Source organism: Pundamilia nyererei, unplaced genomic scaffold (genome assembly GCF_000239375.1).
Source record: "Pundamilia nyererei isolate P.nyererei 1_Seehausen unplaced genomic scaffold, PunNye1.0 scaffold00185, whole genome shotgun sequence".
Taxonomy (NCBI): Eukaryota; Metazoa; Chordata; class Actinopteri; order Cichliformes; family Cichlidae; genus Pundamilia; species Pundamilia nyererei.
Window position 1 is genome coordinate 334,193 of NW_005187586.1, and position 27,254 is coordinate 361,446.

Below are 27,254 nucleotides of genomic sequence, written 5' to 3' on the forward strand. Positions count from 1 at the left end.
GTGTGTGTGTGTGTGTGTGTGTGTGTGTGTGTGTGTGTGTGTGTGTGTGTGTGTGTGTGTGTGTGTGTGTGTGTGAAAATGTTGTGAATATTCTCCAGAGGAAGTCACTACTTTTGCATTACAAAGGAAACTCTTGCTTGCAAGTTTTGTTTTGTTTCAAAGAGTGTGCGTTGTGTAAGATTCCTTGTAAATGACATTAAATTGGCACTTCATGTCTGGATGACAACCTGGTGAAATTAAAATGTAAACAAACTTACAGAAAAATACATAAGCAACTGCAGTCCTACTGACATCATGTCATACTTCCTGTTTACATTTGCTGGTGAACTGCTGGCTGCGCCCTCTGCTGAAAGCCCTCAACCGGCCTCCGCTGTCTTTGCATACACAAGGCAGCCTGGCTTTCTGTGGGATCACTGAAGCAGCCAGCAGAGGGAGCAATGTCACAATAAAAACGTCAAAATGAGTCAGATGACAGGAGGAGGAGGAGGAGGAGGGAAATCAAGTATGTAAAGGTAACGTGTGCAAAACAAGTGCTGTAGTTCTGTTTACCATATCAAGGCCTAAAAGACTCCAACTTACTTATTCTGGATTAAAAGCTTGTGCATATACGTGTGTAAGGACATCTGACACAGCAGTCCTACCTACCTCTCCTGAAACCTGTACCAGCAAGCTACAGTAACATAAGACAAAGGTATGCACTGTTTTTCTCTGTTTACAGGTACTTTAGAATCAGAGCTGGCATGTTATAGTAAATTTTAAAAGAATAACATAATACAGTCCTACTGTCATGTAAGAATGCCAAAAAAGAAACAAAACCTAAGTAAGCCCTTGTGTTATAACAAAAAGTAGAACACGTGTTAAACTGCAGGTAGTTTAACATAAATGACCGCGCCTTCCTGCAATATCAAATATTTCTGTGGCCAAATGATAGCTGTGTGCTGGAGTGATCTGACATGACAGCATACAGCCCTGAATGGTGGGTACCATGACCTATTATTAGCCCCTGACACCGCCTTCTCAGCTGAGTCTGGTCTAGGAAAAATATTCATTACGTAACAATAAAGAATCTGTCTCCCAGACCCACTTCCCAAATACCACAGCAACAGCTAGGCCTCACTCTGAGGCACAGAGACATCAGCCACATCCATTTGATTACTGACTTGGTGTAGGGCTGTGTGGGTTTTTTCATGCTTATCCATTTACTGCACACATTCACAACACCACCCCTCCTTCTCAGTTCCTCTTTGTGGGTCAGTGATGCAGCGGGAGTGACGCAGCAGTAGCAGCAGCCTCCAGAAGGCAACTTCGCACAGCAGGAACCGGGAACCTCTGCCAGAGCCATAGTCCACAGACGGCAGTGACGAAGGGAAAGTGGTAATGACCTGATCCGGGCTAGAGGAAGAATGGGAGCTGGGTAGTCGCTCTCCTCCTTCTAAACAAACACCAGAGAGGCTTCCACAGCGAAGGGACAGGCCCGGCAAGACCTTCCACACAAACGTTTTGGTAGGCATCTCAAAGTACGAGTGCTTGTTGCAGCAGCAACATAAGTTGTCCAAGGGATGAATGTCTTTGTATGCTAAAGAGTGTGAATGCTTTGAGAATGAGAATGAGGCCTACTCAGCCTTCTGCTGCAGTCTTTTCCTCTCAGCCTTTTCCCCGAAGAGCGTCCCTGCAGGCCGCAGCTGAGCTCACTGAGCATCAGAGGCGAAGAGGCCTGTTAACTTTGTCCTATGGTTTTAAACACATCCTAGCTGTAATGTCAGGGTTATGTTTACAAAATACCAATATGAGCACAGAACTTCCAGTTAGGACAGTTATTTTCTTTCTTATCATTTGCAGGCCTCTTTAAGCTTTAGCTTGAGACCTAACCTCGTAAATCCCGAAGCAATTGTGCCAAGCAATAAAAAAAATAAAAAAAACCCTAATAAGGGTATCTAGGCTGTTCATACAGATGAGTTATTATTTAGGTTAAAACAATAAGAAGACCACAAAATGGGCTTTTTCTCATAAATAAGAAATGATTCGTTTTTCCAGCATCAGAATCTGCTGTCAGGTTTTACGGAGGAGAAAACCTGAAATTAGACACAAACTACTAATATATACTGAAACCAGGGTTTTAATTTGACGTCTAATATCTCTTTGCTGTGAATTCGAGAACCACACAGGCGCTAACTAAAACAACAGGTGGCTGCTATGATTGGACAGAGATGTCATACCAGGAAGGAAAATATAAATACATATATGTATATATGTCTTGACAGTTCAAGGCAATCGTGATCAAAAATGATCTGTTTGATGTACCGCCCACTTTGTGACATGCAAATCTCGATAAGCTTATTTAAAAAAGCTTATAAACTTGTCTGACCAGTAAGAAATTGATGCTGTTCTTCCTCTTTTCAATATCTTGCAGTCTATAAATATTAATTAAATGCAGCTTACTGAAAAAGAGCTCTTAATGGTTTCTGCACACAGTGGAATCACACGTGTCTATTGAAAAAGATGGTGGCAAACAATAACCTAAATGGTCTACATGGATTAGGTTTAATTTGTTATAAAGCAATAAATGTCTAGCCATTCTAATCTCCATCTTTTTATCATCAAGTTATTTCTTACTCTCAGTATGGGGACTTACTGATACACTACAGTGATGCAAAAAATGCCTTCATGGTAGCGATGATTACTCCAGTTTTAGCACGTTATGGGCCGGATTAAACGCTCCTAGCTTTCTTAGTCCAGAAGAAGGCTTAAGTAGTGGTGAGAGTCTAAAAACAAATGTATTAAACCACCTTCCCTCCCAGAAATGATGCCAAATGAAAGTGAAATCATTTTTAGCGCTTTTTCATTACACTCTGGTGCTTTCCAAGAGCAGCCTCCGCAAACCGTTAACTTTATTTCATTTTCATTCTTTGTACACGTGTTTTTGTGACCACCTTATTCTGTTTAAAGGTTACTTTGACATGTAGTAGTTTTACTGTACGGTGTAAGGCACAGACAATCAAAGCAAAACAAGGTTACTGTGTAGACTTATTTAAATGCAGATTTAAATGCATCCATGCACACAAATTAACTTCTTCCCACCAAAGCAGGGTTCTCTCATTCACATGCGTGAGAGCGAGTAGATAAGAACTTCTCACAGAATGGGCGGATAGTTTGACGCTGCATGGTGAAGGTCAAACGAACCTGTAGGCTGACTCTGCTGAGAGTCAGACCAGAGAATACAAAGTAAACTTTACAGTAACACACGCTGTAATTATGGCGTTTTCACCACAAAGCATTGTTCAAAAGCCTTAAAGGATCAGTCTGATCCAAGCATGAACTAAAGTGTCCAACCAATACCACTATCATTTAGGGTTTTTTTTTTCCTTTTGGTGTCAGGCAGTTTGTGTCTTCATATACATAAACTTTACTTTCTTTGCTTTACAAAGGTTAAAAGAAAACATCATCATTCCGCTGTCACTCTCAAACTGACTGCTTTTCTAATTTTTACTCTGACTCAAACAACTAATCCACGTTTTAATGTTTGCTGCTACAGTAAAAATATGTTTAATCTGTCTTTTTGTTGCTTTACACTGTAAGTTCACACAAACAGATATGTAGATGATGATATTTGAAAAGAAAACTGAACAGCGATGAGCGGAGGGCTGCGTGCCACGCCACCCAGAAATGGTGGCTATTGTGTGCATTCATCAAACCGAATTAATGTCATACAGCAAACACAAAAAAGGGGGCAGCAGTCACGGCTGTTAAGATTTTAAAGTTCGGTCTTTTAAGTGTGGAAAGCACAAACACTTAATGAAGAAAACATTCCCCCCTTCAGGGCGATGAGTAAGTGCATGCATGGTGATACAGCACCTGACTCATTTCTGTCTTTTGAACTAAATAGTGCCATAAAAATGAAAGCTTTGATGCTTGCTGTTTGTTAAAGTGGATCTCAGTCAGGATGAGGAGGGCACAGTCATATGACTCCACTCTCAGCCACGTAAATAAAACAGTGCTTCCGTCCTTAGAGGCTAGTGAGAAGCTCACAGAGCCATGTCGTGTTTAGCTTCCTCCCCTCCCCCTCCTCGTCTGCATTGCTGACGCATCTGCTGCCGGTGCATCAATCAGCAGCTTCTATGTAGGTATAAGCAGAGTCTCCGCTGAAAGCGGGACTCTCTCTTAGCTTTGCATCCGGTTTGCATGCTCGATGCAACTGTGAGAAAAAGCATTGATGAACATCTGTCCGCTGACTAACAAAGCTACACAAATAGGACAGTGCCATCTTCTCTTAGCTTGTGCATTACCTAACCACAGTGACTGCGTAAGCACAGACGAAAACCTTTGGTGTAATGTATTGCTGCACTGGCAAAGACAGACATAGTGTAGCGTCATGCATTTAAGGTGCATGCTCTTTCTAAGTGGGCTGGAGATGATTTTATGTCATGTATTTTTGGTCAACATCGAGCTGCATCGAGATCCCGCTGGTGCGGTGCTGGGGAGATTTAATAGATCGTCTGCTGTACAGCAGAAGAACCCTTCACTCTATCCTGCTAATAGCAATGCAGCTCAGCGTTTTCTCTGGCGGTGCATTCGAGTACAGAGCTGGTGTGTGATGTAGCACCCTGCATCTCTCCGCTCTCCCTACAACCCTCTGCCATGCTTAATAAAAGTTGCCGCTTCCTGCTCAGTGGCTCCAGAACGAAAGCTTCAGTTGCCCAGCCAGCACAAAAGCAGACCAATAGTCCGATTTAGCTACACGCTGCTTAAACCGTGAGTTATTCCTATAGCTTGTAGCAGGACAGAAGAGGGACAGCCAGAGGAGGGCAGGGCAGATCTAGCCCAGGACTTGGGCTGCATGGATAGAGGCGAAGGACGTTGGAGCCGGAGTCATCTTCATACAGAGAGGGAGGGAGAGGAAGAAAGACGTCAGAAAAAGCTCTGCTTCTGACAACACCACTGTTCAGCGACCATCATAGAAAAAGAAAACTACTTTCGCCTTGGTCTCACGAAACTGTTTTTCATGTATAGTTTGGTATACACGGGGCTGTAGAAAAGGGATACTGCATGACACTGCTTCCTGTTCGCCCTGCATCACTTTCTCTGATTTACTAAGGTATGTTTTGCATGATTTTTTTAACCGTTTTTCTTTCTCTTTTTTTGTTTGGGGTTTTTAATTTTTATTTGCGGAAGTTCGCTTCGCACAGATGAGTGAAGTGTCTTTTGCTTTGATATTTCGCTCTTTGATTGACAATGCTGTCTGTATGCTGTACTGTCATTTCTTGGTTTGTGGTTTAGTGTGTGGGGACTTTTTCATTACAGATGTAACAAAAATAATTTCACTTTGTCTTTGAAGGTAAACTAAAGTTGGGGTGTGGCAAATTCATAAGCCCTGATGAGAAATTCTAATTTCCGCTCAGCATGTGGTGGGAATAAATCCGAGAAAACTCATACAAAATGTGGAAAAAATGAATGCGGTGAAGTAGAATAACGATGCAGAGGAAAGGATGAAACGCTTCTGATGAAGCACAAAGTACGAAATTAAAACAAATGCGTGGCACATCACTTGCGCTAGGTGAGAAAGTCCATTTTTTTTGCTGCAGACAAAGACACACAGACCAATACACAGACACAAAGTACATTCAAGCCGAGACAAAGGCAAACCTCGATTGCTCTGCAGACTGCTGCGCGGTGCAGGTTCTCAGAGAGGGCAGCTTGTTTGTGGGAGAGAGAGGGGACCGAATACTCGGACGGCTAATACAGTCACTTGCCATCCAGCTGAATCCCAATAAGAGCTGCGCCATAGCATGTTGCCATGACAACAGAGGCCTGTCTGAGAAAGACGGCAGCAGGGTGGCTGTGTTTCATCAGTCTGGGATGCTTTAAAGACTGGCGGCCATATTTGTTGCACGAGAATTCAAAAACAAAACAAAACGTAAACAAAAAATACCTTCGGTGATAAATCACCTGCAGTCCCGGGAGTAAAGAATACCGGTCGTTCACAACAGCAGGCTGCCAAATAGTGCGCACCACTGGCAGACATTAACAAAACGTGACACAATATCAGATATCAAACTGAACTGTGAATTTAAAACAGAGCTAACCGATAAAGATGGCTGGCGTGTAGATAAAAACATATTAAACTCCTAAAAAAAGGATCTAATGCTAATTTGTGCAATCATCACTGCGCGACTTTCAATGCAGCCACAAAGATGAAAATAGCAACAATGTAAAGTGGTGACCTCTGAGCTTGACTTGCAAAAGGCGTGATGATTCAGCACTTGCAAGTGTAAGCTGAGTGTGTTTTAGCAGATACAGTCAGCGCACTGTGTAACACATGCTAAATGCCTCAGTAACGACTCATCCCTGACTCTATATGAGTAGGCCACAGTTAACCCGTCATCCTCTTTCAAAGTCAGAATTTACTTCATCTAGGGTTTGCAGATTGCAGATCGCGTTAAGTCATTATCAGAATCAAATTAATCCAGAAACGCTGGATTGGCAGCGTTCAAAAATACCAGTCTGTACAATCAAGGCCGCCATTAGCTCCAGTATGCGGAAACTGAAAGGCATTTCCTCAAGAGTAACTACTGCATTACTGTTATCAATGCATTATCAATTTTATATACTAACACATGCAATAAATAAGCTTTTCATAGCATTGTTTATGTTAGTTGCCCTTAAACGAGGTATTGATGAATAGTTGGGAATTAAAAGCAACCTTTGGTGCCTGCACGACAAACTGAAAAACAAAATGGGAGCATATGACTCATAACTCTATGGGTAACATTCATATGTTAACTTTAAAACCAAAGCAAAACAAACCAAAAACAACAGGCAGTCATGATGACTGTACAACTGGTCTTTGTGTTGTGCACCGCTGTGGCATCACACTGACTGGATTACCATTCAATTTATTCATCATTAATTACAACTAAAAACAAAAAGGGCCGACTGTTTGAGAATGCCAGGTGCACCAGCTGTCAACCATTAGGTCATTATAGATTCAGGATTTTTTTTTAACTGCAGCCATTCCGCCAAATTTTTAAGCCGGTCTCTTTGGTTTTAGCTCATATTTAAACGCAGCCTTTGAATAAAAATGCTCGCTCGCAGTACTTCTATGCGGTTGCGTGACACACTCCCACCAGAGCACTTTCTAGTACAAACTATAAGCCACAAAGCAGCTCCTCTGCAGCCTTTGCTGTAGTAGCTTACAGTTGTCACTTAAAGCTCAAATTTCCATTCCTTGAAGTAATTACTCACACCCTCCCTATTGCTGCACCGTCTAATGATTTACAGCCTGGAATAACAAAGTGCATTAACAGTTACGTGTGCCCGACATAAAAAGGGAGATTAACTTTTAAAAATGTGAGATTAAAGAGCTCTTCTACAGACGAGAAGCACATCTGGGATTAAGCAGAAGTGATTTCAGAGAGCAACACAGTCTTAAGACAATTCAGCCACAGTTTATAGGTCTGATATTTCAATGAGCCTACAGTTTGCATTAAAGTCATTGTGTAAGCCATTTTTGAATTGTTAAAAAATTACATTTTATGCAAAATGCAAGTGAAAATATAGTTTCTTGAGTCAGAAGTGTTCACCAGCTTGTTGACATTAGAGCTCATGTGCCAGGACATTACTGCCATCTAGTGTTAAATCACACAAAGAGCTTGATAGCTTCAAATAATACATGTACACACTTCACTCCTGAGTCTTCTTTTGGAATTCAGATTCTCTGTTTCGCAAAACTCTAATGTGATTATTTCTCGTCCTATGTTTAGATGACTGTGGTGTCTCCATGCCCTCACAACCTGATGGATAACGCTCACCCTCAAACTGTGCTTAGCAAGCTTAATGAACAGCGTTTACAGGGCCTCTTCTGTGATGTTACCATTGTGGTGGAGGATGTAAAGTTTCGGGCCCACAAGAACATACTGGCAGCCTGCAGTGGGTACTTCAGGAACGCTCTGACGACTTCTGAGCCATGGAACTCCAGCCAAGTGCTGGAGCTGATGGACCTTAAGTCTGAAGTGTTTGCCTGTATCCTCAACTTCATATACTGCTCAAAGGTGACATCATCTGATGCAGAGGACACCAAGGGTGTAGTAGCAGCTGGAAAAAGACTCGGAATTGCTTTTTTGGAGAAGCTCGCAGAACAAGAGAGACAGGATGAATGTGTTAAACCAGCAGATTCTTGCACTGCCCCGGTGTCTGAAAAAATAAAGAAAGCACCTCTTGGGCTTGAGGAGGTAGACAGCAGCAGAGGACCACGCATCACCAATGCCTTCTCAATCACTGAAGTGTGTCCTGGAAACAATCCTTTCACCCCTCTGGATCAAGCAAACAGAGAGAGGCAGTCACCCGACTTGGGTCAGCTCCCATCAAGTTGTTCTACAACATCCTGCTTCAGCGGGAACAATGAGACTACCCACGCCCTCTCCGAGCACTCATATGCAGTATGCAAATCCACTGAAGGCAAAGATAGCAGTCAGTGTGACAGCAAGAAGGTCTGTAAGCCAGCTGTACCACAGCCAAAGCAACTCATTTACAGGAATATAGGACCGCTTAAAAAGCGGCACAAGCTGAGAAGCATTTTGGGTAAAAGCATGCTTCCGACACCAGCCGAACCAGAAACCGACAAACCAAATACAGTGACCCCCACATTTACTGACGGTGCTACTGCAACACCTGCCACAGTTATGACCCCGCCTCCGCTTTTTTCTGAGGCAGAAAAAAGCATAGACACAGGGCCACCTATGGCCACAGACACAGCTCCAATGGAGCTAGGTCCGCCAACACTTTCCCCTCAGACAGAGGACAGCATATCAATCTATGGCTGTGAGCACTGTCCGGAGATATTCACAAATAAAGCTCTTCTCACCATTCACTCAGAGGTACATAAAAAGCGTTTTGTTAGTCATTTGTTTTGCAAGTTTTGCCACAGGAAGTTTATACACCTCAAACGTCTGCGCAACCATGAGCAGGTCTGTCCTAAGGCTTTGAGAGGCCCACCTAAACTAGATGCCAGGGATAGCTCAACCAAAGAGGTGGATCACCATTCCGATGACGGATCAGAAATGGAAACCAACATATCCCAGCCTCCTCCCACCGACCTACCAAGCCCTCACACCCCAGAGCCCCTTCAAGTGGACCAATCAGAGCCTCCACACGATGAGAAGCCAATGAAGATATATGGTGGTCAGAGGAGATATAGCTGTAGTGTGTGTAAACGGGTTTACGTCACCCTATCCAGTCTAAAGCGGCATGAGAATGTACATTCCTGGCAGAGGGCCTACCCCTGTCATTACTGTAACAAAGTATTTGCCCTGGCAGAGTATCGCACTAAGCATGAAATCTGGCACACAGGTGAACGCCGCTACCAGTGCATTTTCTGCCTGGAGACATTCATGACATACTATATCCTGAAGAACCATCAGAAGTCCTTTCATGGCATTGATCCCAGTCTGTCTGTTAAGAAAAAGTCTGCAAACGGTGGGCTAAAATCCAACATTTATCCTCTCAAACTCTACAGGCTTCTACCCATGAAGTTTAGAAAAAGACAATACAAGACGTACAGTCACACGTATTCAGAGAGAGCTGAAGGAGGTGATCAGTCTGCAACAGACAGTAACTCTGTTATCCCTCAAATTGAAGAAAATGGTCTCAACAGCCACTCTGACACTGCTTCATTCCCTCTGACGTTCATGGCAACAACAAAGATGATTTCACCTGTCATGCCTCGCATCAGCTTTGACAAGCCATGTGACCAGGATGGCGACCAAAATCTAAACAGTGAGGTGGAAATTCGAGGGGCCACAAGAAAAGAGGCAGAAAACAGAGGTCCACCCTTCTTTAGCTATGACGGTTCCTTTTCTGTGCAACCCCATGCAGAATCTCCTGCAGGTTACAAAGATAATCCATCTCCGTTAATTAACTCAGAGCACATGAGTCATAATATGCCCTTCTTAAAGTCCTTGAACACTGTTAAAAAGCTAGGTGAGCTGTCAGCTTCTGCCAAAAGAGTCGAGGACATGACCAAGGAGATCCTTCAATCGCACACAGAGAATTTGTTGTGTGATAAAACACTGGGGGCAAAAACAGAAACATACATCGCCAAACCAGCATGCCCAGGTCCATCTTTTGACAGCGATGCCATGCCGCTGTGTCAGATAACAGTCAAAATTGGCAACGAAGCCATTATCCGACGCCAAATCAAAGGATCGAAACTATTTCCCAGGAAAAAAAGGAGAATTCGAGAACTGAGTGTGGAGCAGAGCCCAAGCCAGTGCCCTCTAACAAGGGAAGACTCAGAGAGTCCCAGGCTCCGCTTCAGACCAGAAGTTGCTGCCACCAGAGAGCCAGAGGCATGCGATGACCCGTCTGATTGCGAGGGAGCAGATAAGCTCTGGCGCCCCTACTATTCCTATAAAGCTAAAAAGAAAAGGAAGAAGCTCAGATATAAGCACAGAAAAGCCATGTTTCACCATTTTTCTGAAACATCAGTAGATAGAACTGCTGCTAGCGAGGCCCACCTGGAAAGAAGCAGTTGGCTGAGAGAAGAGAGCGTGTCGGTGAGCAGCACGAGGGTGAAGCACAGCGTTGGCAAGAACTGCAGCCCGAGGGCCACGTACAACTGTGAGATCTGTGACAGCTCTTTTATCACGGAGACCGGTCTGAGGGCTCATGTCATTGGCTCTCACCCCTGTTTCTGTCGAACCTGCGGTAAACAAGGCCCCCCCAGTGAGGCGCCCGCCGGCCGCGATTACATCTGCAGCAGCTGTATGGAAAATGGCTCCTGCTTCGATAACACACCCCAGAGCCCCAACCGAGAGAAAAGGTACCGCTGCTCCTTCTGTCCCCAGCGCTTTCTCTACCTCGCCACGAAGAGAAGCCACGAGAAAAAACACAAGGAAGCGAACGAGGAGGGCTACACTTTTGACGACTTCGCACCGTGTTCGAAATACTCTGCACACCAGAGCGAAGCCAACAAACAGGCAACCGTCAAAACAGAGGACAGTGACAATCACGGGGCGACGAACATAAAACATGAAAGAGTGGAAGGGGAACATTTTTCCGTTGATGAGAATCAGCCTAAAACTGAGGAGAAAACTGACTTAACGACTCTCCATCAAGATGTGTCATATTCCAGCATTAAAAGTCCGTTATCACCTTGCACTGACCCACTGTTTTCCCTTGCAGCCTCAAAGCTGAAACACAAAATACCAAAAAAGAGGTTAAACACACAGCATTCAAGTCACCTGGTTTCAAAAAGGCAAGCGTGCGACAGAGACAGTGACAGCAACACGGACGCTGTGACGGGACCAAGAACGAACAGTCACAGTGAACTCTTTAGAAGAAATGACTCTGACTCTAGAGGTGCCCACATTTCCATGCACAAGCCAGAGAAATGGGTGTGCAAAGAGGAGCCGTTTTTTTAAAGGTCCATGAGGACTGCAACCAGCTACAGGGAAGATTAAGGAGAAAAGAAAAAAAAAAGCAATTTGGTTAGGGAACATAGGATTTGCAATGTTGTATTTGCAGCTTAGAGTGTTTGAAGGGACAGCAAACAGTAAACATGATGATCTAATTATCCATGTAATCTCTTCCCTCCTAAACCAGACTCAGTAAGCTTTTGTTCAGGTTTTTTTTTTGTTTCTTGCATAATATAGGACCTCTTGACACAGACTGTATTTTGTCCATTGTCTATGCATGTAAGGTAGACTCAGTGACATGACAGAAAGCTCATGGAAACAAAATAAATAAATACAACTACTGGTGATATTTCTTCAAAACGATGTGCAATATCAAAGCAGAGAGACAAAGTGTTGGAAAATATGTAAAATCCGTCTAGTCTTCACTTTTCTAAGCCTGGAGAAAACCATATGAATTTTCTGACTGTCACCTTTCTGAATCTCCCTGTCAGCTAGCTGGACATGGCGAGTTGCACTTTATAGGTAGACTATGCTAATTTGTTCATTTAATACTTTGGATAAGTCGATTTCAATTTGAAGCACCACTGATGTAATTTCAATTTTTGAATTAACTCATTGCACCACTGAGATTAAACTTAATACCGGTACTTTTGTGTGTTTAATATGTATAAAACATGTAAAATTATTTAAATAAATACTGTTGGATATTCTAAACCGTTACATCCTGTCCTGCTTTGGCCAAAACTATAATAAAGGCTTCACCATTGTTTCATAGCATAATCTACGCCTAAATGCTAAAACTTGGTGAAACTAATTATAACTGAGGAGCTAGAAAAACATAGTGTTTAAGTGTGGTGGATGTTTTTAGGCAGAAGGATTTAAGCAGGCTTATTGGTGCAAAGCCTTCTTCCATCAAGCCACGAGATGGTTGTGCACTCCTCATGGGTCCTCGGGGACCTGCACACCATCTGAAAAGTTAATTCCCTGTTTTCTTCCACACAAACTGCATCTGTTTTTAAGAGTTTAGGCTCAAGACACAATTTCCAGATGTGTAAAAGAAATTCCTTTCTTCATTTTCAGGTATAAGGCACTGTTGAACACACCAATAGTAACATTGAGGCAGCCTGTCCTGCCGTAAACTTTAATGAGGGAAAAGCAGCAAATCGTGATGGCAGCGATGTGACTCCAGATCAGATTTTTCTTTTCATTTTTAAATATGTAAGTATTGCTGCATACGGCTTTGGAAATAGACCGGATTTTACTCATGCAGGGTCAAATTATAACATCATATTATATAAGAGCATAACTAAATATTGTGGAGTTATGTGTCCTGAATAGGGGTTACAAACGTAAGTTAGAAGTATTTACATTTATAAATTAAGATGCAAGAAAGACAAAGTATGTGAGCCACCTTCAGCTGCTCCCTTGGTCACAAGGGGTCGCTACAGCTGGTAGCTCAGCATATTTGATTTGGCAATTTGTTTTATTTTTTTCTTACACCGGATGGCCTTCCTGGCAGAACCCCACAGGGACTTGTGTCTCCCCTCGGGACAGAACCAGGGATCTGCCTAGCAAATGTGTAAACCACTATACTATAAAAGGAAAGAAAGAAAGATTATATCTAGGAATAGCTCCAGTGTTCAGGTGAAGAGGGCTCACTATATTGTGCAAAAGCTACACTGAGTACTGTGGTCATTAAAATAAATATGAGCTAAATCTAGTATATCTAAATATGATCATTAGTAATCTTATATATTTTCTGTTTGAGTATCATACATCACAAAGGCATTTTTTTTATGTTTTTTGGAGACAGAAAATTTACATACATGTCCACTCCTGAATTATTATATTAAAAAATACACAAAGTATTTTACTTTGAATCTTAATCTCCTGTGCAGCTGGGAAACTACTGCCACACCCCTCTGAGGTGAACTCCATGTGCAAAATTAACAAAGGAAAATGAAGGAAAAAATGTCCATCCCGGTTTTCCCTCCAAGGCACGAGCACCGATAAGCAGAGTTCTGTCCTTTCCTTCTAAGATTCCTAATTATTTAAAGTAACACTCAGGTATGCCATTCAGCGTGTTAGTACGAGCTCGGGAGCAGCTTGGGAGAACAAGAGAACAGAGACTGCTTTAGGTTGCCTTCCCAATCGACTCAAAGGTTTATTAAGTATACAACAGCTTATATAGAGAAAAAAAGGTTCGTGTGTCAGTTTTCCCAGTTCAAACCAGTACAGACCAAATAAGGAAACGTCTTCCTGCCTAAAGAAGTATCCTTTGTGTAGTTTATCAGTTCAGCTACAAATTATGATCATCCCAGCAAAATACACTCCTAGACATAGAATACAGAGTTCTTTCATTAGTGAATTCTGAAACAAACCACCTGGCCTTTAACGAGCCTTTTCTAAGAGATAAAGAAGGGAGGATGGGAGTAAGGAAGTGGTCTCGTTTCTGTGGTGTTTTCGACCTTGGGGTACCAGCCTGTGAGTCTTACACATTAATTCTTGGGTCACAGAGAAAGAGAAAAACAACTAGTAAATGGGCCTTATTGAGTAACAGTTTTCCTGTATAACAAAACAATATCCTGTAAATGCTAACCGTAGTGCTAAAATTCCCAACAGAAAACACTTGGGTTCCGATGTTATAATAACTGTATATGTGTAGTGAGCATATGCAGCATGTGCTGTTTAGAAACCGCATACCTGACAGCTTTTCAGGCTCCATGCTACTACCATCTGACGATGACACCCAACCAAAAAAGCTACACCACCTTGAAAGGGGAAGAGAATAAAACGACAAAAAAAACAGCTGTGAAATGCACACTGAACTGTGTATCTTACAGTATCTTGTAATCCACACAGAAGATAATAAAACCAGAGTGTATAATATTACATTTTTTTCATCTACCTGTTTTGCTGAAAATAAATAAATGCAAACCAGGTATGACACACCCACAAACTCGAATAAATATTTGCTCAGTAACACACTCATAAAGCAGCTGTGACGTTCGCGGACATTTTTATGTTTTGGTGCAATCATTTAGTGTGCAGCTTTCCTCTGGTTAATGCTTTCAAAATAAAGTGTTTTAGTCAGTGTGTGGCCCCGAGAAATGAGTTTTTATCCGGGGCAGAGGTAGCTAACTCATTCATACCCGGTGACACCTTTATCTGTCTGAAATCTAAAAGCGTGCATAAAGCGTACAGGGTTAACTTAAAGCGCTGGCGTCCGAGATTAGCCAAGCTAAGCTAAGCTAGTGCCACAAGTCAAACTATTATCGTGTTATCCGAAAGCGTTATGGTTGCATAATGAATGACACCAAACACTCACAGAGAGAGAGGGGGACCTTAAATTCCTTTTAAAACTCCTACTAATCACACTGCTGCGCCAGCCAAAGGAAGCTCGACTTTAGAGGAAGCTCCAAACATTTCAAGGCTGGAGCGTGTGCGGGACTTGACGTGACGCTATAGTGGGACTGGCTTTTTCTCCACTCTGCCTGCATTCATAAACGGATATGATAAACCAGCTCTGAATGCACCGGAGCAGCGACAAAAGTCAGCTCTGACCATGGCGGAAGACGACGACGCTAAGATACGGATTTTACAGAGCCTGCGGGGTAAAATATGTAAGTGAACCGACGTTTTGAGAGTCTCGCACAGTGTGAGGGGGGGAAGGAGGTCGAGAGCTGTGAGACGGAGACCGGGAGGGGTGCGGTGTGCTATCAACAGTCGACTGAGTGAAGGCAGAGACAGGCGAGCTGGTTCGTCTGCTGGCTGGTGCCTAACGTCAAGCTAGCCTAGCATGCTAGTAGAGGCTACTAGCTTGTTGTGAATGCATTCATTCATCGCGCAGAGCCTCGCCGCCACCATTTAATACCCCCGAGCCTATTTTGAAACTGTGACTCTTATTTTTATTCGTATTATTTTTTTTGGCAGCTTGAAGCCAAGTTAAATCAGCGTCGGGCTAGCTACTACCACCAGCCTCTTCAGTCAGTCGTCACCAAGCTAGGAGCCCATTCAGCTATTCTCACTGCGGGCATCTACCAGTCAGGCAACTCTAATGCTAAATATTAGACGGCAATAACGTTATTTCCAGCTACAGCACAGACTTTAAACGCACATCGGATTGAAAGGCAGCAAAGCAGTGGCTGCTCAACCCTTTAAAGTTTCACGTTAGTTGCTCATTTTTAGCCGGACACCAACCTTAACTTAGCTGGGAACCACTAACTTATTTTTGCTAATAAATCCAGTATTGTTTATTGGCGTTAAAATAAAAAATAAACCGGTTTCTTGAAGCCATTTCTGCGGTTTGGAATGCATGTGGAGGCTATCGTCATAAAAAAGATTATCGTGTCATCAAGTGCCACTAAATTACTGATTGAAAAACAGATGCTTGTTCCTTAAAAATAAATAAAAATAACATCGTAGTTACTTAAATGCCACAATCATCCCGTTTTTGTCAAACGTCCAAACTGGAAATCCCGACTTTAAAGTAAAATACCTCAGCAGAGCCTCGGTGTCCTCTCCTCGCGGGTCAGCTCCTGTGTGGGGGTATCTGCCTGATGGATTTATCGTTTTGTTTTCTACGGCTTCTCTCTACGAGCGTTTTAACCACCTTTTTTTTTTAATGTTTTAAACGTTACACAAGTAGATTCCTTCATTGCAAGTTTTTGGTTTTAGATAACAGGGTACTGCATATGGCGCAGTAGATTTGCTTATTTTCAGTGTTAATACCCATTCATTAGCCTTCATCCGCTTCCCCACCATCCTGTCTCCGTCTTCAGGTTTCGGTTTGTGTGTGGCACTGCTTCTATTAATCACATGAAATTTAACCGACTGGTTAAATGAATGCATTTGTATTTAATGAGAGCAATATTTATTACTGCTGTATTACTGAAATTATGTCGTGTGTTCATTCTTTTTAATAGCCACTCGTGATACATTTTCAGTTTCCAAATTGATAGTAGGCACTCATGAGTAATGGGTGAAATGGTGTGTATTTACTGTAAGACGAGTATAGGCCAGCTACCATGTAATGCTTGTATTGCTAGGAACACAATAGGAAGACAAATGTCAGTTTCACTACTATGAATTAATGAAAAAACAGTAAGCAGAACAAAATAGAGGAACTATCATGGCATGTAACTCACTTTGCAGTCTTGCGAAACTCCATTCTTCCTCGTTCACACTTTGTCCTTTTTCCTTTAGCCTACTTCAGTGGAGGTGGCATTGTGTGAAGATGTGTTTATTGTGACAAAAAAATTTCCAGTGTACTTTCATCTGTGTCCTTGTTTGATTCTCATATTAAAGGTCCTAGGGCTTACGCACCCTTTAGGTCGTGGTTTCTTTCCACAGGGAGACGCACTTCTGTTGTAGTGAAAATGCTATGAAAGGGCAAAGATGGATCAAGTGATGCCTTATGTGTTTGTCTTTTTTTTCTTCTTTTGCATATGTGCTTCTGTGCCCTACTCCCACCACGACATCCTGGTCCAAGTTTAGTGACAGCTTGACCCTTTTCACTGGCCATTCCTAAGATTAGACACAAACCGCTATTAATAACTTGTTAAAAAGCTGATCTCACTGGCAGCTTTTCTTAATTAGGTCCCTACCTGGGCTTAGGGTACCGGTCAGCAGCTAGAGGGCTAATTTAGACCATCATGACCCCTCTAATCCAGTAAATGGCCTAAATATGTTACATTGTGAAGTTATTTATAGTGCTGTATTTTTGGTAACAATTAGCTGTACTGGAAATCAGCTTTACCCTATGTGGCGCAGCTTTTGTGAATTGTTTAGATATGTTGTACTAAAACTCCATGATATGTAATCTGAGCCTGCCTGCAATGATATGGAAGTAGTGTGTTACAAAGGTGTTTGTCATTTGTGAATCAGCGCTGTGCTGTCACCATTGGTTCTGCTGAGGAAGTCGATGTTTCATGTTTTTAACCACATTTGAGCGTCAAGTCTACTTCAGCTACATCCGCTCTGCAGCCTACCCTGGCAACTGGCAGGAGTCTGTGTCCCCCGAATGAACAGGGGATGATGAACATCAAAGCAGAATTTTAAAAGTGTGCTGAAAACGACTGCAATCATAAATCTTCTATTAATTTAGGATTCCTGTGTGCTAAGTCGAGCAAATCAAATCACTTTAATGTAAACATAACGATTTTTTTGCTTGTTTATTAGAAGTAGCTGCAAAATTAAAAGCTTATTATTAATTATCAGACTGAAGATGTATTATTTAGAGGTCCAAACCTTAAGCTTAATTATATTATCACATACATGGACTTATCACTAAAATTCTGATATACAATTGTAAACCAAAAGAGCTACAGAGGTGAAGAAATATTACTGATATTGCTACTTGTGTTGAAGACAGCTTTTTAAAAAAAAAAAAATTTTTTTAAATATTTTTGCTATAATGCTAGGATGCTAATGATGTTCTGTTTGCTGCAGGTGAAGCTAAAAACCTGGGTTCTGTCTCGGGTCCAAATCGACAAAGGGATCTCTGTACTTTTTGCACCATAAGTCTGGATCAAGAGGAGGTGTTCCGCACTAAGGTGTTTGACAAGAGCGTCTGGTAAGCAGGATAATCTTGTACTAATATGCTGATTACAGCTGCAAATCCCAATGCCTTTTTGTCTTCTCTGTTTCAGTTAGGGTTGCAGTTTGGCACCTGTTACTGTGCTATCATATTGTGATTAGGTTAAACATTACTTGTATTAGTTTCATAAATATTAGTTACACATGTAGGCTTCAGTTAAATGCAACTACATAATCATTATGGCTGCGTGAACGCCGAGGTGGGAGACGGCTAAACATTAAGTTGACTAGATGCAGCTAAAGGAACTTAGGAGACTTTTTCTGATAGACTGTGCAGATTTTTTGTCTTTGCACTGATGTAGAGTACAGATTAGCTTTTTTTTTTTTTTTCTAGTCCACGGTGTCATTAAATCATTATAGATATTTATTAAACCTTTATTAATATAAACGTAGAATTGAAAGAGATCACAGTAGCTGCATCACAGATTTTGTGGAAGGCCAATAAAAATATGTGAAATGGTAGATGTGAAAAATCTATTCTTACTCACACACATTGATAGACTTGTCACCTATAAAAGAAAGTTATGTTTCCTGATCATTGCAACACTTCAAAATGTCAACTTTTTCTTGAGGAAACAATGCCTTTCTTTTACAAGTAATGCTGGCTATTCAAGAAATCCAAACATTATCTGTTTTGGGTTTAGTATTTTAGTTTTGGTGTTTCCGCCTCACTGTAAACATTTTAACGTAGAAAAAAAATCTTTCTTTGGTTCATTATGTGCAGTATAAAAATCCTTTCCATCAAATAAAAAAAGCTCTTCTCCAGCTACTGTGTATCATTAGATATTGAATACGTCCTGGTTGACTTTTCATCTTTTTCAGTCTGGTAAATGTCTTTGTTTTAAGTCAGTGTTTTACACCATGATATTTGTCCTTAAAATGATTATTAAGATAATATTTAGACTTATGTTTTGGAGCCCATTTTAATTATTCAGCTATGCTGTCTTGAATTTATTGGTGAGTACAAGCCACGTGTACAAATACTAGGCATTTATTTGTGGGGTAAAAGTTTAGACTGCTTACTTTGCATGTCTAGAGTCATTAAGAACATTACATTTGGCTGCTGTTACTTGTGTTTTCATATTTTAAGTTTTTCTTTTTTTTGTTTGTTTTAAAAAATAATTTCATAAAATAAAAAATCTCCTTTTGATCAGATTTTATATGGACAGAGTCATACTGTCTTTCATGGATGAAATGCAGTCTTTCGAATACTTAGAAGCTGTTGAAACATGACTCAGAGCTGTGTGTGTGTGTTCGGTTCCCTTTAAGCTGGGAAATGTTGTGTGATTCTGAGTGAAATGAGACATTATGCCATAGTTACATGTTCACAGCCAGTTCAGAGAAAGGTGTGGATATTATGAAACCTTTAAGGGTTTTTTTTCTATATTGCTGCACATTTAACTTTAAACATAGTCCTGCCCTCTTTAGGCATTTCATAACTGTTCTTTTTTTTTTTCCCCCTTGGCCCGGGTTTTTTTAGTGCAGTTCAACAACAGTTTTAGAGGCTTTTTCCTCTGTCACTCTCAGCTGCACGAGTCCACTATATATCGCATCTTAATCTATATGGGTATGCGCTCTGTTTGACTCATGCCTGGTGTGTATGTGCTCCAGCCTTCGGGTTTTAATAACTATGATTGCTCCCTTTTGTGGTCAAGTGACTTTCTCACTTTACTTGGAAACTAGGATGACAGCAGAGACAAGTGGGTGTATGGGTGGGTTACGGTAAATAGTTCTCTGATGTTAAAGAAGATATGTGGGTGTAAATTGGATTGGCTGGCCAAGCCCAAGGTGGAAGTGTTGAGAAAGATTACATCATTCAAGATGCATTAATGGACTGTGTGGCATTTGCATGTTCTCCCTGTGTGTGCCTGGCTTTTCTTGGTACTCCGGCTTCCTCCCACAGTCCAATTTTGAAAGTGGCTAAAGTGACTGAGAATGTAAGCCCATGCTAGCCCTATGAAAGACTGGCAACGTGTCCATTGTGTATCCTGCGTCTAAGTCCTATGACAGCTGGTATGGGTAGGTGAAAAGATTCCTACTTTATAGAGGTGGACAGATTAAAGAGCTACACATTAATAAATATTGATACATATGTGATTGTTTACAAGTCTTATTTTCAGTTTCTTTTTTTAATGAGGAAATATCATTGTAAATTTAATTTATTAAGCCATTAATACACCAACAAGCTCTACACACACTTTCGAGAGCTACTTATTTACAATGTGTTTATAATTGGCCTATATATACCTAAAGCAAGTGTATATCTACTGAATACACTAAATACACTTTGACCTGCTCCGGTCCATTCGCACCAGAACCTCTCGCCATAAGAACAGTTTCTTCCCCTCTGCTGTTGAACACATGAACAATAACCGTATGACTGTTCCCACCACTAACACATGACCCTACGCTGTGTCACTGCATTATTCCATGTTTGGCACTGATCACCACCTGCACCCATGTATATATCTATCTACTTAGCACTTTTAATTCTTATTCTCATTTTTATTTTCATGTCTATTTAAGCTTAATTTATAACAGTATTTATAACAGTATGTTTGCACTGAAGCACTGCAGCAATTTCCTAATGTTGTAAACCCGCTCAACATTTGGCAATAAAACCCTTTCTGACTCTGATTCTGAAATGCCGGCTGTCAATTAGTGCACTATTACAGTTTTTTTGTTTTTTTTCTCAAGCATTGTCGGCTTCAATCTCAGTAAATCTAAAAGAGAAGGACTGCATTTTTACTTGAACATGTGGACAGTTTATCTAGCCAAGTACTGTTCAGTCTGTTTAGGGACAGGTGGGCAGGCAGCACATATTAAGGTAGCGTTTAACCTACAGTCTGCTAGCTGTTTGGCTCAAAGTCTTGGTCACGAGGCAGCTGAGTGGCAGAGATATTCTGACCTTCTCTCCATCCCCCAGTTTCTAAGGGGCAGTCAATCCTGTGGTGAATAAGGCATTTGACTGTAAGAGTGAATATGTTGTCTGTGTGATATCCCAGCAGTGTGCTACAAAGCTCTACAGGGTGTACTTGGCATTTTGTAATGGGATGACTATTGCAGAACACAGTATTGTGCAGAGGTCCGGAGCCACCCTTCATTTCTTTATATTTTGCTAGGAAAATAGGAAATGGGTGCAGCGTTTTACTGAAATGTGCAAACATGCATTGAAATACAATAAGGCAAAAAAATTGTTTGACTTTCAAGCTTGTTAGAATTGTACAATCTTTGGTATGACCACCTTTATTTTTCAACTCTCTTAGGCAGCTTTCTTATAATTTAAGTATCGTAGTCTTCAGGAATAGTTTTCCAGGCTTCCTGAAGGACATTCAAAGCTCTTCTTTGGATATTGGCTGACTTGCTCTGTTCTGTCAAGATGATCCCACTTTGCTCTTTGGAGACAATCCATGACTGATAGTGTCCCACTGTGTGTTTTTTCTGTCCAGGTATGCTATTACTGCATTGCCAGGGCGTTTGGGATCATTGTCACGATGAAAAATAAAACTGGTGCCAATGAGATGCTTTCTATATAATATTGAATGGTGGTTTACATTTGATGGAACTTTTCTAAGTTAATAATTCCATCAATTTTGACATGGTCCCTTCCTAATTCTTAAAGACATGGATTTCAGATACCGGTCGTCTGTTCTAGATGTTGTTTTTTTGTTTTTGTTTTGTTTAAGGCGTGCCACTTCTTCTTTTGTCTTCCACTTGTTGAGATTCCTCAAATTCTTTTCAACATCATAACAAGATGTGCTAAATTTTCAGCTAATAGCTCTGTGGGAATCACCTTTTTGATTCAAAAATACTTTTTAAGTTAAACTGTGTTGTCTTTTGGTATTTTTCTGTAGACGCAACTAAAGAAATGAGAACAAATTATTTGTTTTGTAACGGACTGCCAGTAACAGAGTGCCTAAAGATACAATTTAAAACTGGTTTGTTCAAGTTGTCTGTTATGTGTAGACACAACACTGGTTCATTCCTTGAGTTAGGTGCCTTTTTATATAAGTCGTGAGTAGGTTATGATTCATAGGTCAGTGTTAAGTAGGTTTATAAACATAAAAACATTCCTCTGAAAGTCATCAGGAAGGAGGACTAGACTGAAAATTTGTGAAAAAGCAGCTAATGTCCAAAGAAAAGCTCTGAAACATCGTCAGAGAACCTGGAAAATTAATTCTCAAGACCATTAAAAAAAATAAAAATATTTGAGAAAGTCTGGGAGCTTGGAAACAGAAATTTAAAAGAAATGAGGGCTGGCTCAAGACTTTTGCACAGTACTGCATTTCTCTGGTTGCAGCATTGGGCATACATGCAGAATTGTATCTAAATGTAACAATGTAACATGACAATGTAACACATTGTTCTGTGATCTCAGCTATTCACATTTTTGCATTTTAGCTCTTTGCATTTTACTCGTATAGCTTACTTGTGTCACAGTTTTTGCAATTAATTTTTAAAATGTAATTTATGGAAGACACAGGAATATAATGCAAGAGGGAAAAAATACATAGATTTTGATTTTTCTTAATAAAGTTACACTGTATGTTCAGGAAATCAGAAGAAAACTGGTAAAAGTGACAGATTTAAACCTACAAGATATCAAGAACATTCCCCTCAGCCACGATGAGTCATAAGGGCACCCTGTGTCGTCCACCTTCTGCTCAACCAGTTCATTTCCCAGTATTTTAACAAATCCTGGCGGTGTTTATGACAGTCATGTGATATTATTATTACGCTTATGTCCTAACACAACACCATGTTACATGTACTCAATAATTGCCCATTATTAAAATTACTACTTAACATGGAAAAATAACCCCAACCATGTTTCCACGGCACACACATGCACACTTGCTAGATAAAGAGATTTATTCTGTAGAGGAATAAACTTAATAATCAACACATCTACATGCATATTTTTTTGCATTGTTGGTGAGTAAAATACAATATTAATAACTAGGAATGCACCAATTTGCCGTTTTTATTTTATTTTTCACTCCATGATTGTATGAAGTATGAATCAAATACAGTATAAAAATCAATAAAGCTGCAATTTTTAGACTGTACGTGAAAAATGGATGCAAGTAAAAACTGTTTTTTACATTATTAACCAAACTATTGGTGCCCATTTAATAAAAGCTCAGCATAAAAGTCTCTACTGCTTTTTTTTTTTTTTCTTCTGTCATTCATGGTGACAGTATTTATTTTTTTCTTTATCTCATCCTCTGTTCTATTTTAGCGTCCCCCTCCCCATAACCAGCGAGCAGATGAGTGATATATAAAATGATGCTGATGCAATGATAATGTGCAATAAAAGCTTTAAAACCAACTTAACAAACAGGAAATGGAAGAAAGGGAAAGTCGTCAACTGTAGTTGACTGCTGTTTGTCAATAAATCATAAGTAAAACATAAGCTACTACAGCAGTTAGCAGATTTGAAATTGTTCCAAAGTGCTGACTCGTTATTTTTATGTCCATTCATGCCGCTAACTCTTTGTCGATCAAAGTATACCCTCTGGGTTTACTAATGCATTGCCACTGATGTGTGACGTAGTAAACATTAACAATACCCAGAAGCCAATAGATCAGCCTGTTGTCACATATACCAGTGCAGCTGTGCAAGTCAGCTTTGGTCCTATAGCAACTATCAGGTTTTGAATGTTTGGTCTTGTTTTAATGTGGAACATTTCTGCGTTCACAGTGATATCAAAGTTGTCTTTAGTTATTTTGAGTTGACACCCATAATGGCAAGAATTGCATAAGTGAAAGATTTTTAGACTGAAAAGTGAAACACAAACAGTTTCAGCCATAGAAAAAAGAAAATGCATCCCCTTTAAATTCTTAGATTTTGCATATCAGGGCATAATAAAAAATAATCTGGTGCTTGGCAGGTCTTCAAATTGGGTAAATGCAACCTAAAGTCAACTAGAAAACATGACCTGTTACACAAACGGATACCTAACAAAACCTAAGCTAAAATGCAGAAACGGTGTGAGCGGGAAAAACACTAAGTACACTCTATGATTCAGTAGCTTCTAGAACCACTTTTAGCAGTAAGTTGAAGTCATCATTTTCTGTATGACTTTATCTGTCTTACAGAAAACGATTGCACCCTCTCTTTACGCTGTTGCTTCAGTTCATTGAGGTTTGTGGGCATTCGTTTATGCACAGCTCTGTTTCATCCGGGTTGAGGTCTGGACTCTGCCTGGGCCATTGCAACACCTCGATTCTTTTCTTTTTCAGCATTTCTACTGCGCATCTGCTGCTGTGCTTGGATCATTGTCCTGTTGCACAACCCAGTTTCACGACATTATTTCATCTGGGATTAATCAAGAAGTTTGAATCAGAATCAACCAAGCTCTCGCTGTCTGATGGTCTCACATTTGACTCTGGAATACTTTAGTATACAGAGGAGTTCATGGTTGACCCAGTGACCTGTAGCTGTAAAACAAGCTGCAATCATTAGCCCTCCTCCACCATGCTTGACAGTTGCTGTGAGGTGTTAACGCTGATATGCTGTGTTTTCACCATGCGTGCCAATGTAGTTTTGCAAACCTTGCCACCATCTTCTCGTCTTTCCAATGAAAATCTTTCCAAATAAGCTATACTTGTTCATTCTTTTTCCAAATTGTACTGTCACAAACTGTAGCATTTGTCCTGTTGCCTAAGAACTGTAGAGTCTGACATGTAGCTCTTTGGTTTTTTGCAGTCTGTGAGCATCGCACAGTCTGTTCTTAAGGTGAATTTGCCCAAATGTCCACTCCTAGGAAGACTGGCAACTGCCTTTTATGGTTTCCACAGTGAGAAATGATCTTTCAAATGGCAGAATGATGGTCTTGTAACCCTTCCCAGATTGTGGAAGAGAAGTAACAGTTGCTTTGAGACAGTTGCTGATGTCTCTCATTCTTGGCATTGTGTATACACACACCTGAATGTTCAAGTACGTCTGCTTACATAGAGGTGCTCACACTTGCTGATGATCATTTAATCAAGTGCATTTGATTAACTGATCATCAGGCTGCTACTTGCATAGAAACAGTACTTAATTTTATTTATTTGTTACAAAATACTTCTGCGTTTTGTAATTCCTGTCAAATAAATATTGAAATGGTGCATTGCAGGTCACTTTACCTCACAGTAGAACCTTTGACCACTGACTATACTCATTCTCGCTTGTTCCCTTTTCTACCAAAAGTGATAACCTTGTTAGCTAATTTAGACCTCTCCCTTTTACAGCCCTTTCTACGGAGAGGACTTCTACTTTGAGATCCCACGTCCATTTCAGTGTTTATCCTTCTATGTTTATGCCAAGAGTGTTTTCCAAAGGGACCTACCTGTTGGTGAGTAACATTTAAGAGGACAAGCAAGTATATTTTCTCATCTCGATGAATGTGTTGATTTTTAACGTGTGTGTGTGTGTGTGTGGGTTTGTGTTGCTTTCTCTTTTAGGCAAGGTGTCCATCCGGAAGGATGACCTATGTAAATACAGTGGGAAGGAGAACTGGTTTAGCCTTCAAACAGTAGATCCTAATTCAGAAGTCCAGGTAATTTCTAGGAAAGCTGATGACTCACAAATGTAAAAATTTGACCCTGCTGTATTTGACCCTTGCCCCCTTTTTTTAAAATTTTTTTTAATTTTTATTTTTTTTACTGCAAGGTTACTCGTACTGCATAAAGTTCCACTCGCTTGGTCATCAGCACAGCACAGTTAATGATGATAGTCTTTTACAGCTCACAGTACCCCAACATAGCGAGCAGGAAATCTGCTCGCACGTAGTCAGAAATTTGCATGCAGATAAGATCATTTCCATGTCAAAATAAGGCTTAATAACCTTACAAACTCAACTCTTCTCACTAACAGTCCGGATGTCACCATCCGGACTGTCACCATCCAAAGAACACACTGTCCGAGTCTTTTTGCATGGAAATAGAAAAGCAATACGCAAGTGTCCCGTTTATTAGTGGCAGACTCTTAATGTTATCGCACGATGGCAGCTGAAAAAAGGCAATGTTTGTGGCACAGAAGTAAAGACATTTGTCTAACTGCACATTTAACCTGTTTAATAGACAGCAAGAAGCTTTTTAACCAACACCACCAGAAAAATATAATTGCTTCCATAACTGATACTATTTCCCCCCCACTTGTTTTGTTCTAGCCATCTTCATGATTTAGACTAAAAGTCTTAAAATTTGTATTTGAAATGTAAGCACACTTTGAAAAGAGTAATTTCAAGTCTTCTCCTGCACATTTATATGATGTATAATTAAGAATGCATGCACACGAGGAGAAAGCTGTTGCTAAAAATGATCCTGGGCTAAAATACTTGATCGACTTATCAGGTGTTTTCGGTCCATCGTCTAACATTTTTTGTTTTCCAGCATTTTATTTTTATCATTTTATTTTATTTTTTTTCATGAGTGCAGTTCTAGTTTCTGTCACATATAGGGCATATATGTGGGCTGCTCTGTTTCAACTGTACATCACTATCTTTGATCAGATAGTTTTTGTGGCGTGCTTGTATTGGGTGAAACTATAGCACACTACCACTTCTGTGCTGCTGCAGCTAACATGTTGACTCTAGCTGCCATTAGCCCACGCCAAGACTATTCTGGGTATGTGCCGCTACACTGATTCACTCACAAGTAGACACTTTCAACAGCAAAGTTACATCAGTGAGCGATGGAGGTGTTGTTTCAGTACCTCTCTGGTTTGATTTGCAGCCAAACAGGGGGGCTGTGTGAACACCCTGCGAGCAGTATTAATTTTAGGTAACCTGCTCAGTTAATAGGGGTCACGGCTGGAACGTGAGCGTTAATTTGGTGAGGATGCTGGTTCATTTGGACGTATATTGGCTTAAAGGCCTGTGCTGCATGAGAAAGGAGTACTTGCCATCTCAGCCAAGTGCTGAATTGCAGAGACGGAGTGCAAGTGTGGGGGCGTTTTGTTTAGCTCACCCTCTGTTGCTCACTCTCTCACTCTGTATCTCTCTCTCTCGTTCTCTCTGACACTTCCGAAGGCAAGACCGGCAGCCTTCACCACATCCGACTCCCCTAAAGATCTTTATGAGTGATTTTGAACTTTTTTTTTTTCCTTTACATTTTTAAAATTCACAGCTGTTGTGGCTCTTGTCACTCTCCTGGTTCTCCCATTAACCTAAATCAAGATGGAGTATGAGGTGGAGCAGGACTGCAGGTCTTGGAGAATAAGCTGAACCCATTTTGAAATATGACAGCGAGAGAAATGTG

The 27,254-nt window shown here is 40.7% G+C and overlaps 2 protein-coding genes across 3 annotated transcripts in view; both read left to right on the plus strand.

Annotated features, from left to right (window-relative positions):
- Positions 1-1,071: 1,071 nt before the first annotated feature.
- On the plus strand, positions 1,072-12,028 carry zbtb38 (zinc finger and BTB domain containing 38). 2 transcript variants are annotated; one of them, XM_013914307.1, is made up of 2 exons: positions 1,072-1,503; positions 7,758-12,028. In XM_013914307.1, the coding sequence occupies exon 2, from the start codon at positions 7,758-7,760 to the stop codon at positions 11,412-11,414; it is 3,657 nt and encodes a 1,218-aa protein (XP_013769761.1). In that variant the 5' UTR covers positions 1,072-1,503; the 3' UTR covers positions 11,415-12,028. The 2 variants fall into 2 exon arrangements, with proteins under 2 accessions (XP_013769761.1, XP_005746956.1); XM_005746899.1 differs by lacking the exon at positions 1,072-1,503 and adding an exon at positions 4,165-5,092.
- Positions 12,029-14,760: 2,732 nt separating this feature from the next.
- Positions 14,761-27,254, plus strand: part of rasa2 (RAS p21 protein activator 2) — a 33,534-nt gene continuing 21,040 nt past the window's right edge. Inside the window, exons 1-4 of the mRNA XM_005746937.2 lie at positions 14,761-15,031; positions 17,859-17,982; positions 25,245-25,348; positions 25,458-25,584. Coding sequence (XP_005746994.1) covers positions 14,974-15,031; positions 17,859-17,982; positions 25,245-25,348; positions 25,458-25,584 — 413 coding nt within the window. The 5' untranslated portion in view covers positions 14,761-14,973. The remainder of the gene's footprint in view (positions 15,032-17,858; positions 17,983-25,244; positions 25,349-25,457; positions 25,585-27,254) is intronic.